This window comes from Bos taurus, chromosome 3, assembly GCF_002263795.3.
Source record: "Bos taurus isolate L1 Dominette 01449 registration number 42190680 breed Hereford chromosome 3, ARS-UCD2.0, whole genome shotgun sequence".
Taxonomy (NCBI): domain Eukaryota; kingdom Metazoa; phylum Chordata; class Mammalia; order Artiodactyla; family Bovidae; genus Bos; species Bos taurus.
The window spans coordinates 92,637,112-92,651,419 of record NC_037330.1 but is presented as its reverse complement, the minus strand read 5'-3'; the positions used below and the strand labels follow the sequence as shown (position 1 = coordinate 92,651,419).

Genomic DNA, 14,308 nt, shown 5'->3' with positions numbered 1-14,308 from the left:
CTGTGAGTGACTCCTGTCACTCACCTCCCTCCCATCAACTCTACATGGGAGCCCAAGAAAAGCTCCATGCCAGGGTTCAGGTCAGGCTGCCTCCACAAGGGCCTTGCAGGTACCAGTGATGTCACCCCCAGACAGAAGATGTGAAGGAGAACTGCAGCTCAGTGGCTGTCAACTGCAGGATCTCCGAGAGAGACGGGGACTGTGTGCAGCCCAGGACCCCGCCTTGTGATGCCCTCTGGACAACTCCTTCCAGACAGGGGCATGCCCTCTTACAAGTCACGTGTCACAACACCCCAGATGAACAGGGGCATCACCAAGAATCAGCCTGGCCACCAGCTCTCCCTCCAGCACACTCTCAGCCCAAAGACACACAATACAGTCCACTTCTCAGCCTGCTCATTCCAGCCGCTCCCCATGACCCCAGCATGCCAACCACCCCACATTATTTGGCAGAGGCTGTCCGCTGCCCCTCACTTGTCTACAGAGTGAATTCTTTCTCATCCTCAAGACATAGCCTCCTTGAAGTTATATAAGCTGGTCCAGTGGGTGCCCAAGTCACAAGCAGATGGGCCCCAAGGGCCAACAGCTGGTCCCAGGAAGATGGACTTTATGCTGCTGGTTGCCGATGCTTCTCGCCCCCTCCCTGGCCCTGCAATGCTGCCCAGCGCTTTGAGCAAGAACAGAGAGAGGTCCACCTCTCCCCCAGCTGCACCCCTTCCCAGACTGAGTTCTCCATGAGGCAGGCGAGGGCCCAGAGACAGTGAGTGCATACGAGTGTTGGAAGAACTCAACTTTGGCTATGACACTGGCCCTACAGACCAGGCACACTGCTTCCTTCCTCTGCCTTTCCCAAGCCCCAGCAGTTGGGAAGACAGAGCTGGGACTTGGTACCTCCATCGGCCCTTCCACTCCCAGGCAGGCACCTGTCCTGATGAGCTGGCGGGACCTTGAGGGTGGCTTGGCTAAAGATATCAGAGACTAAGACAACATTCCTGATACAGATTTCCACCACAGTGAGAGCAGCACGTGAAAATGACCAGTCAGAAGGGCTGGAGGCCTCAATGCCTACAGTTAATGTGTGTGTGTGTGTGCGTGCACGCATGTGTGTGTGTGTGTGAGTGTGCACATGTGTGTGTGCAAGCATAGGCATGTCCCTGGAAACCTTAGTCTCCACCTCAGCCAGAACGCCGCAGGTGCTATCCAGGGCCTTATCTGCTAACCAAAGGTCTCACCCCAAAGCCTGCTCTGGGCACCCACAGCTCTCAAGCCTGATGCCTGTAGGGACCCAGTGCTCTGTGGACAAAATCAAGCCTGTGACCCCGAGTGAAGAGCCAGAGCCAGGGGCGAGCATATTCCCCATGACTCACCTGGTCATCAGCAGACGGGACACGAGCATTTGTGTGTAAGAAAGAAGGCCGGCTGAGCTGCTCTGACCCCAGATCACAGGTGTCACCACCTGAACAGCGTGTGTGACACCAGACCGTAGACGGTAGAGAAGAGGGTACCTGGCAAGTTCGAGGAGCCCTCCACCAAGGTCCCCAGTGAATGGGGCACTGACCATTGTGACTGGTGGCCACATCCATAGTACTGGTCCTTCCCTCTTCAAGCAAGGGGACCCTGGCCAGACGCCAGGGGAGGCCCCCAGGCAGAGCTCTGCCAGGGCAGTGAGCTAAGTGCAGCACTGTGGGGGCAAACCCGGAGGCCGTGGGAACTCACCATGCATTTGTTGGGCTTCTCACCCGAGTGCACCCTCATGTGGATGAGCAGCTTGTAGCGGGCGTTGAAGGGCTTGTAGCGACGCACGCAGCCTGCCCAGAAGCAGGTGAAGTCTTCGCCCTTGCGCTGGTCTATGTGGCTCTTCTCGATGTGCCGCACCAGCTCCTCCTGCTGCTCATAGGCTGCACAGCAGTCCACCCAACGGCACGCCTGCCGCCCAGCCAACCCCCTGCCCGCCAGGCCCAGCCCCAGACCCCCAAGGCCCGGGCCAGGCGGCAGCTGAGACAGGGGGTAGGGGGGCGGCAGGCCCTGCTGGTGAAGTCCGAAGAGCTCTGAGAACTCGTCCGCGGGCTCCTGCTTCAGGAAGCCGGCCTTCCGGCACGCTTCAAGCCGCAAAGTGCCCTCGTGGCTCTCGGTGGACGCAGAGCTGGGCCGGGCCCGCTTGGGAGGGCCCCCCGTGTCTCCCGGCATAGGGGGGCTCCGGAGTCCGTTGACACAGGTAACCAGGGCTGTCTGGGAGGAGCGGATGATGGAAGTGATGTCGGAGGCGGCGCAGGGCGAGACAGAGACCGAGGAGGTGGGGGGCAGCCCCAGGAGGCAGCAGCGCTTCAGGCCCCCCTCCGGGAGGTGGGCCTCAGGTGGGGGTCCCAGGCCCGAGCTGGGTTCACTGCCCAGAAGGTAGCAGGAAGGTGCGGGGTTGGCAAGGCCTCGGCCCGGGAGGTCCAGGTCTGTGTGCAGGCCTGTGGCCGGCGGGGCCCGGCAGTGGGCGGATGGGGGTGCGCGAGCTTCCGTCATGGCCCGGTAGTCAGGCAGGGATTCCTGCTTGATGTGCTGTGTGGCTGGGAGGCCACCATTCACATAGGTGGCCTGGGGCCTGGGGGACCTGGAAGACAGTGCAGAGGGGTCATGAGAGGGTGGGCACTCCACAGTGGGGAGGGCCGGGCCGGGGACAGCAGGAGCCTGAGGGCGGAGGGGGCGGAGAAGCCCAGAGCAGGGGAGGAAGGCTGACACTGGCAGCAGAGAGATGAGGCCTGGTGGTCCAGTGAGCAGGAAAGAGCATGGAGCAAGAAGGGGAGAGAGAAAAAGCGGAGGGGGCTGGGGAGATGTTCAAGAGAGGCAGGAGGTCTGAAAACATGACTGTGTGGGGGAAGATGCCAGTTAAGGCGCACATTTTGTCCTTTTATTATATCCAGACCACCCTCTCCAGACCAAGCGCCATCTGTCCTGCCTCTGAGGCCTCCCTGGGTCTGCCCTGTCCCGCTGCCTGTGACCTTCTAGTGAGTTCTGGAGGAAGAAGGCTGAGAATGGTTCACGGAGAGACACCAGGTCCAGTCTGTTTTAAATTCTGCTTACTTGTCCCTTAAATCTCTCTTAATTCTTGTAATCATTCTTAACTTCTAAAAATGTGATGTTTTGCCCCAAGCAATCTGTTTTTTTCCACTGTGAACATCAGTGGGTAGGGGTTTGAATCACAGTCACAGTGAGGAGTCATCCCAGGAAAAACCGAAGAAAACTTTCTTCGGAGCGAATGTTCCAGAATGTCAAGCCAGTGAGTGCACGAAATGCCACTCTGGGGAGAAGCCATGGGAAGGCAGGCCACGTGGGACAGTGGGAAAATCTAGGTTAACTTCTCTTAACCCTCAGGTCTCTATCTCTTTAAAAAATATATATATAGATATTTATTTATTTATTTGGCAGCACTGAGTCTTAATAGCAGCACGCAGGATCTTCTGTCTTCATGGCGGCACGCAGGATCTAATTTCCTGACCAGGGATCGAACCTGGGTCTCCTGCATTTTGGGAGCATGGAGTCTTAGCCACAGGACCACTAGGGAACACCCAACCCTCAGGTCTCAGGTTGAGACCTGGGGCCAGGCTCAGCCACACCTCGCTGTGCAGACCTTGGCAAGATGCTCTGGACCTCTCCCTGCACCCTGACGTTGAATGGCTCTCCTGAGGGTGAGGATGATGATGGGCAGGGCCCGGCTGGTCAAGACGCTGCCATCATCACACAGGTAGTACACACCTTCCTAGAGAGGGCCTCTCCCAAATGCAGGACAAGCCCATGCAGAAAGAGGTGTCAGGGCCTGCCGGTCATCAGAGAATTCTGAGAGGGGGAGACCCCAGCAAAGTGACACTGGACTCAGGGCCAGAGAAGCCCCAGCAGCTGGCTGGGCAGATTAAGAGGGCTACTGACGTGCCCAAAGCCTGACCCCACACGCCCTTGTACCTTTCCCCAGCCAAGCCTCAGTTTCCTCACCTGTGAAATGAGTACTAACCCTCCCTACCTTGGAGGGTGGCTGCCAGGATCAAGGGAGGAGACAGGTGCTGTGACAGCCCTCTGGGAGGGCAGCATGGTGAGGGGTACCACCAGCACTGCCATTATTACTGCCACCTTCCTGGGGCTCCTTTGGAGCCCGGGGTGGTGGGGTCATCACCTGTCCGTCTGCTTCCCAACATGGCCCGGCAGCCCATCCCCTCCCTCTTGGGGTCCCTGGAGCTCTGGCATCCTCAGCTCCAGCCTTGAGGTGGAGGAGCAGAGACAGGACAGGAGAGAAGGAAAGTCAGAGCCTGGAGCCCTCAGAGACCACTGGCTCCAACACCATGGCTACCAAGAGCGCGGAGCGCTCACAGAAGCCACAAGCAGCAAACCAGAGACAGGCATGGACCGGAGCCCAGGCTCCCCGTCCCTCCCAGGGTGTAGCCTTCGCATGTGCAGAACCCAACCTGAAGTGCTCCCTGGATGGGAGGCTGGGGAAGGGGCGCTTCTGTTCGGTTCTCAATTACACTTGAACAAGTCTCTGCCTCACTCACCAGAGGCCTCTCTTCCTTCTCAGGAACTCTGCTGTCCAGAGCATGGTCACCAGGTGGAATCAGAGGGAGCAAACACATACCCCCAATCTACAGGGCTAGGGACTCTGGGCTCACTATTGCTAGCAGAAAGCTCTGAGCAGCTTAAAGATCTTATCTGAAGTTATGACTTTGTGGAGCTTAAAAAAAATAGTGCTCTTTGCATGGTCATGATCCTGGGTCTGGCGGAGGTGGGCATGGGTGGGGAAGGGCAGCCAGATGAGCATCTGTTTGGAGCAATCGCTTTAAAAACAGACTGTGTGTAAAATAGATGCCAGTGGGAATTTGCTGTGTGATGCAGGGAGCCCAACCTGGTGCTCTGTGACAGCCTAGAAGGGTGGGATGGGGTGGGAGGTGGAAGAGAGGTTCAAGAGGGAGTGGACATATGTATGCCTATGGCTGATTCATGTTGATGTATGGCAGAAACCAACACAGCTTTGTAAAACAACTACCCTCCAATTAAAAATAAGTAAATTTAAAAATAACAAAGCCAGGTTAAAGCAACCAACACTAGGAGAAGAGAAGAGCTGTGTTGTTCTGTGACTGAGTTACCCGAATTTGTTGTTCAGTCGCTAAGTCATGCCTGAATCTTTTGTGACCCCATGGACTATGGCCCACCAGGCTCCTCTGTCCATGGGATTCTCCAGGCAAGAACAGTGGAGTGGCTTGCCATGCCCTCCTCCAGGGGATCGTCCCAACCCAGGGATTGAACCCACATCTCCTGCACTGCAGGTAGATTCTTTACCACTGAGCAACTAGGGAAGCGAGTTACCTGAATAATCAACAGCAAAACCTTGAATGGCATCAGGCAGGGAAGGGTCAGCTCAGGCCCCAGGGTCTCCTGGCTCTGAATGCCAGCTAAGGCAGCCCCTCTCCTTGCCCTCGTTGTCCCTATGAGGCTAGGCAGTGGTTCTGGCCCTGCTCTGCTGCTGAGCCCTGTCACCCCAGGCAATTCCCATCGCAATCTCTAGAAACTGTGAGCACAGGGCCCTAGAAAGAAGGAACAACTCCAGCCGCTTTCCCAGGGGCCATCTCATGAATCCCAACGATACAACGATGCACGTATCTGCTGAAGGCATGGCCAAATTCTTCAAGGGAGACACTACCATCTATTTGACTTAGGAATGAAGCAAGGTGCCCAGCCCTCAGAGGCAGGCAGTGAGAGCAGGAATTTGAATCTGATCTGTTTGAATCAGAGGGAGCAGCATGAACAGAGAGACCCCAAGACACAAGGCAATCCAGTGGGAGGGAGAAGGCACAGGATCCAACTGGGTGTGGGATGGGGGCTGGGGGCTCTTTTTCTTCAGGAAAATGAGGAAGTTTGGAAGAGCCAGAACAGCAGCAGAAGCGGTGGCGACTCAAGACTGATACTGGTATAGGGTCCTGGGTACAGACTCTGCTGTGCTCTGACAAATGACATCCAAAATAACAAATGATGTTTCTGATCATCTCTACAAAAAAAAAAAAATTTTTCTACTTCCTAAGCTTTGACTAGCATAGCTTCCTCCGTAAGATAGAAGGAATTTCACTGAGCAAACTAGATGCTGCCATGGGAGCCTCAGTGAACAATCAAGCAGATAAATGCATTTGACTGTCGCCAAACAATGCACAGATCAAAGTCTAAAAGATGCTTGCTTACTCCTCGTCATGTACTTAAATGCATCCCTTTAAAATTCATAATTTGAAGTCCTAACCCCCAGTGAGACTGGATTTGGAGGTAGGGCCTTCAGGGAGATAATTAAGGTTAAATGTGGAAATAGGGCAAAGGCCCTGATCCAATAGGACTGGAGTCCTTGTAAGAATAAGACAAGACACCAGAGGTGCACACACCAAGAAAAGACCCCGTGAGGACACAGGGGAGTAAAAAGGTGGCCATCTGCGAGCCCAGGAGAGAGGCCTCAGCAGAGACCAAACCTGCAGACACCTTGATCCTGGACCTCCAGAACTGAGGAAATAAATGTCTGTTCTTTGAGCCACCCAATCTGAAGGGCTTTGTTATGGCAGCCCAAGCAGATTAACTGTTGTTGTTGTTCCGTTCATGTTCAACCCTTTGTAACCCCATGACCTGCAGCACACCAGGCTTCGCTATCCCTCACCATCCCCCAGAGTTTGCTCAAACACATGTCCATTGAGTCAGCGATGCCATCCAACCATTTCATCCTGTTGCCTGCGTCTCCTCTTGCCTTCAACCTTTGCCAGCATCAAGGTCTTTTCCAATGAGTCAGCTCTTCTCATTGGGTGGGAAATACTGGAGCTTCAGCTTCAGCATCAGTCCTTCCAATGAATATTCAGGACTGATTTCCTTTAGAATTGACTGATTTGATTCCCTTGCAGTCCAATGGACTCTCATGAGTCTTCACCAGAACCACAGTTCAAAAGCATCGGTTCTTCAGCGCTCAGCCATCTTTATGGTCCAACTCTCACATCTGTACCTAACTACTGGAAAAACCATAGCTTTGACAATATGGACCTTTGTGAGCAAAGTGATGTCTCTGCTTTTTAATACGCTGTCTAGGTTTATCATAGCTTTCCTTCCAAGGAGCAAGTGTCTTCTAATTTCATGGCTGCAGTCACTGTCTGCAGTGATTTTGAAACCCAAGAAAATAAAATCTGTCACTGCTTCCACTTTTTCCCATCTATTTGCCATGAAGTGATAGGACTCGATGCCATGACCTTAGTTTTATGAATGTTGAGCTTTAAATCAGCTTTTTCACTCTCTGTCACTTTCATCAAGAGGCTCTTTAGTTCTCTTCACTTTCTGACATTTGGGTAGTGTCATCTGCATATCTGAGGTTGTTGATATTTCTCACAGTAATCTTGATTCCAGTTTGTGCTTAAACAAGCAGGATGACAATACACAGCCTTGCTGTACTTCTTTCTCAACTTTGAACTAGTCTGTTGTTCTATGTCCAATTCTAACTGTTGCTTCTTGACCTGTATACAGGTTTCTCAGGAGACAGGTAAGGCTTTATGGTATTTCCTTCTCTAAGAATTTTCCACAGTTTGTTGTGATCCACACAGTTAAAGGCTTTCGCATAGTCAACAAAACAGAAGTGGATGTTTTTCTAGAATTCCCTTGTTTCCTCTATGATCCAACAAATGCTGGCAATTTGATCTCTGGTTCTTGTGCCTTTTCTAAACCCAGCTTGTACATCTGGAATTTCTCGGTTCATGTACTGCTAAAGCCTAGCTTGAAGGATTTTGAGCATTATCTTGCTAGCATGTGAAATGAATGCAACTGTGTGGTAGTTCAAATGTTCTTGGGCATTGCCTTTCTTTGGGGTTGGAATGAGAACTGACCTTTGCTTTATCCTGTGACCACTGCTGAGTTTTCCAAATTTGCTGGCATATTGACTGAAGCACTTTAACAGGATCATCCCTTAGAGTTTTAAATAACTCAACTGGAATTTCATCACCTCCACTAGCTTTGTTCGTAGTAATGCTTCCTAAGGCCTACTTGACTTCACACTCCAGGATGTCTGGCTATAGGTGAGTGACCACATCATTGTGGTTATCTGGGTCATTAAGACCTTTTTTGTACAGTTTTTCTGTGTATTCTTGCCACCTCTTCTTAACCTCTTCTACTTCTATTACATCCTTACTGTTTCTGTCCTTTTCTTGTGCCCATCTTTGCATGAAATGTTTCCTTGGTATCTCCAATTTTCTTGAAGAGCTCTCTAGTCTTACCCATTCTATTGTTTTCTTCTGTTTCTTTGCATTGTTCAGTTAAGAAGGCTTTCTTATCTCTCCCTGCTATTCTCTGGACTCTGTATTTAGTTGAATATTGAATATATCTTTCTTTTTCTCCCTTGCCTTTACTTCTCTTCTTTTCTCAGCTATTTGTAAAGCCTCTCAAACAACCACTCTGCCCTCTTGCTTTTCTTTTTCTTTGGGATGGTTCTGGCCACTGCCTCCTGTGCAATGTTATAGACCTCCGTCCATAGTTCTTCTGGCACCCTGTCTACCAGACTAATCCTTCAAATCTATCCATCATCTCCACTGTATAATCATAAGGGATATGATTTAGGTCATACCTGAGTAGTACAGTGTTTTCCCTACTTTCTTTTATTTAAGCCTGAATTTTGTGATAAGGAGCTCATGATCCGACCCACAGTCAGTTCCAGGTCTTGTGCAGACTGTATAGAGCTTCTCCATCTTCAGCTGCAAAGAATATAATCAATCTAATTTCAGTGTTCACCATCTGGTGATGTCCACGTGCAGAGCTCTCACGTGTTGTTGGAAGAAAGTGTTTGCTATGACCAGTGTGTTCTCTTGACAAAACTCTGTTAGCCTTTGCCTGCATTGTTTTTTATTCCAAGGTCAAACTTGCCTGTTACCACAAGCATCTCTTGACTTCCTACTTTTGCATTCTAATACCCTACAATGAAAAGGTTATCTTTTCTTGGTGTCAGTTCTAGAAGGTCTTGTAGGTCTTCACAGGGCCAGTCAACTTCAGCTTTTTCGGCATTAGTGGTTGGGGCATGGACTTGTATTACTGTGATGTCGAATGGTTTGCCTTGGAAACAAAACAAGATCATTCTGTCATTTTTGAGATTGCACCCAAGTACTGCATTTTGGACTCTTTTGTTGTCTAGGAGGGGTACTCCACTTCTTCTAAGGAATTCTTACCCACAGTAGTAGATGTAATGGTCATCTGAATTAAATTTGTCCATTGTCATCCATTTTAGTTCACTGAATCCCAAGATACCAGTGTTCACTCCTGCCACCTCCTGCTTGGCTCCGTTCAGTTTACCGTGATTTATGGATGTAACATTCCAGTTTCCTGCACAGTATTGTTCTTACAGCATCAGACTTCACTTTCACTACTAGACACATCCCCCGCTGAGCAGCATTTCCACTGTGGCCCAGCCGCTTCATTCTTTCTGGAGCTATCATTAATTGCCCTCCACTCTCCCCCAGTAGCATGTTGGAGAACTTGTGACCTGAGGTGGGTGGGGGTGGCTCATCTTCTCATGTCGTATCTTTTGCCTTTTCATACTGTTCATGGGGTTCTCGCAGCAAGAATACTGGAGTGGTTTGCCATTCCCTCCTCCAGTGGATCACGCTGTGTCAGAACTCTTCACTATTACCCATCCATCTTGAGTGGCTCTGCACACATGGTCCATAGCTTCACTGAGTTACACAAGCAGATTAATACACTCCATGTAAATTAGAAGTCTCACTGATATCAAAGAAAGCCACAGAGAGCCTATAGTCTCAAAGAAAATAGTTCCATGTGGGAAAAATAAGCCCCCTGCTAACTAGGACTCTCTCCCATCATGGAGCTCTCACTGAAGAGTAAACTCTGTTGGGGAGACCTTTACTTCCTTCACCAAGGCACCCCCACCCCCAGCATGAACCATGATGCCTGGGACAGAACTGGGGCTTGATAAATGATTGGTGAAGGAACCAGCTATAAACAGGCACGTGGGCCAGTTTTAGACTTTCTGATCAGTGAGACAGGCCCCAGGAGAGCAGCCCCAGGCAGTGGATGAGGGCCATGGGGCTGAGTGGGTGGGTGCAGAGGCCTGTCTGGGGTTGGTCTCTGCCTGTCAGCAAACTAGAGGGCATAGCGACGCGGTTGGGACCCTTGGAGAAGTCTCAGGAGGCAGAGTTCAGTCCAATATGCAATCTGATGGAATATCTGTTCAGAGGTGCACATCACTGGGAACGTGCCAGCCCTGAATGATGGTTACCTGGCAGAGTTCTATGGGGCAGTGGCTTCCTGGGGCAGGAGACGTCTAGATGGAGGAACTCCTCTCTGCTCTAGGAACAGTCCAGGGTTGGACACTACAGTGTGCATGAACCCTGAGCTGGGGTCTCCCTCCCCAGCTTCTCTATCATCCTCTGAATCTTATTCTTCTGAAATGGTTAACAGTCAGCTCAGCTTCTGCAATGGGGAAACCCACCTCAGTAAGAGCATTCCTGCGTCTCACGAGGCGGTGCAGTGGCGAGGTGTGGAGCCTGGACCAGGCAGCTGTCCACATGCCTCACGGGCTCCAGCTGGTCTCCAGCCCTCCCATGCCTCAGTTTCCCTGTGTGTCCATGAGCCAGGTAAGACCTAGGAAACCCTAGGGACCTAGGCCTAGGGACCGTCTACAGAAGGCAGCTGATGCGTGGGGCTGGAGCACGTACCTGCTGGGGTGGGGGAAATGCAGCAGCCTCTCACAGGCAAGGGGGTGGCCCCGGGGTGGCGGGCTTCCTGCAGGGAGGAACAGGCCCTGGCGGCAGGTGGGGCCAGGGCCCTCGGCAAGGTCCAGATCCAGCAGACTCTTCTCCGAGCCTGGAGTGCAGTGGCCGTAGCTTCCATTCACTATGCAGAGAGAGACAGAAGCAGACAAAGTGAGTGGGGACAGCCTGTAGAAGGTGCGGGTACAGGGCAGTCACTGGGGTTCCCGTGGCACAGAGCCCCTTAAGCAATACGACCCGAACCTCTGCTGTACCAGGCACTGGGGACCCCTGTTAATTCCCATAATCACCAGCAGGGTCTGTAATAAAATCCCCAGTTCTCAGATGCAGATGCTGAGCTCCAGTGGGTAACTGTTTATCTTCATACAAACACAGAACACTTACAACATACGAGACACGATTCTGGGTGCGGGAAACATGGTGGGCTAGACACACACACTCCTGCCTCTTGGAGTTGACAATCTAAGATCCTGGCACTTATCTGACAACATGCATGGCCACAGCGGGAGCTGGGTGCCCAACGGGTGAGTGTCACTGACACTTGTAGGTCAAAGAGGAGGTGCTCACTAAGCAGCATGTGTTCTTGTTATCACCAAAGCTCAACGCACGTTGTTCTCCAAATAGCGTTACTCCACAGAGGCACAGTACACAGTTACTCACACCTCTCTACCTCCATGGTTCTTTGACAGGCTATCACAGGCCCTGCTGTGCCCAACTCCTGGATTTTTAAGGAGACAAACTGAGGGAGATGCGCCTCAATTAGTCTTGAAATCTATGTGTGTGCTCAGTCGTGTCCAGCTGTTTACAGTCCCATGGACTGTAGCCCGCCAGGCTATTCTGTCCATGGGATTCCCCAGGCAAGATTACTGGAGTAGGTTGCCATTGCTTATTCCAGGGGATCTTCCTGATCCAGGGACTGAACCCGCATCTTCTGTGGCTCCTGCATTGGCAGGTGGATTCTCTACCTTTCTGCCATCTGGGAAGCCCCTTGAAATCTACAGAAAGCCCTTAAAAACTATATAAAGTACAAGCAAACGTTAGGCGTGGTTGCTACATGTTCACTGCCCCCTGCATCTCGGTTTCCTCATTTACAGTGTGATGAGGGTTAATCCGAAGCCTGTCTTCCTGAACTTTCCACCCAGTCATTTGGCAGGGTTATGCGAAGGAGGAAAGGGTATGGGCTTCAGGGCCTGGTGAGCCCCATGTGAGCCCCTCCTGCCCCCACCCAAGCCTGTGACTCAGACAAGTCCCTCCCCAAGGCTGAGTCCCCTGTACAAAACGGGGACAGCTGTGCAAGTTCTCCAGAGATGATGTCAGGTGTGCGAGCTGAGGTGCAGAGCCCCTAGGCAAGCGTGGGCGCCCAGTAAGTGGGATACCAGAAGTGGAAAGCGCTCTTAACATCAAACAGCACTCTGAAAAGTACAGAGTGTGTGACGGAGGTGATAAAACATTACTAACAGGCCCAGGGGGCTTTCCCAGTGGCTCAGGGGTAAAGAATCCTCCTGCAATGCAGGAGATGTGGGTTCGATTCCTAAGTTGGAAAGATCCCCTGGAGAAGGAAATGGCAACCCACTCTAGTACTCTTGACTGGGAAATGCCATGGACAGAGGAGACTGGAGGGCTACAATCCATGGCGGCACAAAGAGTCAGACATGACTTAGTGACTAAACAACAGCAGGCCCAAGGACTGTCTAGGGACTATCAACACTGAGCAAGAAAAGAGCTGATATCAGTGCACAATTAGCCCGAAGTTTAAGGACAAGGACAGGAGAAGTGCCCTTTGCTGAGCAGTATGTGCAGGTCCTCACTCCACTGCCTCATTGGGGCCTTCTACCACCCTTGCAGGGAGAGATCAGGGTTATACCCATTGTACAGAGGAGAAAGCAGAGGCTCGGAAGGCTAAACTGCTCACTTGATCACTCAGCTAGTAACAGTCTGGGCTGAACTTCTGGCTCATGCCCATCAGACCCAAACCCCACGTTTTAATCCCTATGTAATAAAAAGTAGCCTCTCAGAGTGACAAAAGTCCAACCTCATTCTCAAGGATCCAGCTCCCCCAAGCCTAATTCTACCCTGTCCGCCACCAAGGCAGCCCTTTCACAGAAGGCCAGACCCTCAGTGCTAACTCGCCACGTGCCCAAAGCTCCAGCAGACACAGGCATTCACCTGCCAAGCTCTTTACAGTTTGCAGGTGAGAACACAGTGCTCTCAAGGTCCCAGGGCAGCTGACGCGTCTCCAGACAAGCATGTCCTCAGAAGTGGCCCTCTGGTCACTTTCTCAGGCCGAGCACTGGCCAGCATCCTACTGTGAGGAAACCTCACTCCCGCCGGCTTTGGCTGCTCCTTGGCCAGCCCCTCATAAGCTTATTTTTTAATAAATTGGCCATTTTTTAATTAAAAAGAAATCCCTGGTAACAAATGTGAACGGCCTGAGTTAATGAGAGCAGGCTGCCACTCATTTAACTCTGTCTCTGCTTGGCGGTCTCTGCCTTTCCCACATCATTTCTGCTTGTGATTTTATTGTCCCATTGAGGCAAACCCTGGGACTGAGCCTCAGAAAGCTGTGGATAATTTTATGACCATTAATAGCATTTGGCACAAAGACAGCTTCATCATCACGTGGGGCTGTTCTGCCAGGGTCTTTCTTCCAGAGCCTTTGAGTCAAGGATGTGGTTCTGAGGTTCTTTCCCCAACAGGCCCGTTGGGTAACCTACCCGCTCCGGGTTATCTGCTCCTCCTTCCCACAGGAAGATATGTGGAGAGACAGAAGGCAGGGCCCCAGAAGGTGCCCAGCAGCCCAGCATGCATCAGGTCCTATTCATCAAGCCTTCCCACTTGATTACCAGGAACATTCGATTCTTTGAAGCGTTCGCCCCTGTGAAGTGGACTCATTACCACCATTTTCCAGATGAGAAAAGTTGAGATTTGGAGATTAGGTGCCTTCCCCGAGGCGCCGGGGTCTGTAAGAGGCAGGGTCACAACACAAACCCAGATCCCTCAGACTTCAAAGCTCAAGTCCTGTGCTGTTGCCTCTCAGTCAACTGATCAATAACCGTGGACTCCGAAGCAAGCATGCCCCCTATTTGACTCCAGTAAGATCATGTTGCAGAGCCTCTGGGGAAGTCAAAGTACAGCCGTTACAATGACTCCTAAACTCCAATCTTTGCAACAACTCTGCCAGGTGGTAAGACCACTCCATCTCAGACAAAGACTCAGAGAAGTTTAGTGGGTTACCCAAGGTCACACAGGGAGTAAGGGGCTCAGTTGAGATATAAACCCATCACCTCTCGGGGGAAGAAACAGTCATTACTAGAACAACAATTGAGGACTACTGGCTCCTTCTCCACTGGACACAGTAAGAAGCTTTCCTACACTAAATAAAGGCAGGGAGAGAGGAAGGAGCCCCTTGGTCACAGTTTGGCACTGCTCGGGGCTCCAAGTCCATTCAAGCCCTGCTCTTATGTGACCCTCACAGCACCGTGATGAAAGCACTGGCCTCCCCACCCCACAGAGGGACACACAAGCACCAGAGCTGGCAAGTGGCTGCCCGAGGT

At 51.6% G+C, this 14,308-nt stretch overlaps 1 protein-coding gene across 3 annotated transcripts in view; it reads right to left on the bottom strand.

Annotated features, from left to right (window-relative positions):
- Positions 1-14,308, bottom strand: part of GLIS1 (GLIS family zinc finger 1) — a 260,514-nt gene that overhangs the window by 88,536 nt on the left and 157,670 nt on the right. For all 3 annotated transcript variants that reach the window (XM_010803559.3, XM_059885137.1, XM_059885138.1), the window contains exons 3-4: positions 10,701-10,878; positions 1,717-2,599 (exon numbers count right to left, since the gene is read on the bottom strand). In XM_010803559.3, coding sequence (XP_010801861.3) covers positions 1,717-2,599; positions 10,701-10,878 — 1,061 coding nt within the window. The remainder of the gene's footprint in view (positions 1-1,716; positions 2,600-10,700; positions 10,879-14,308) is intronic.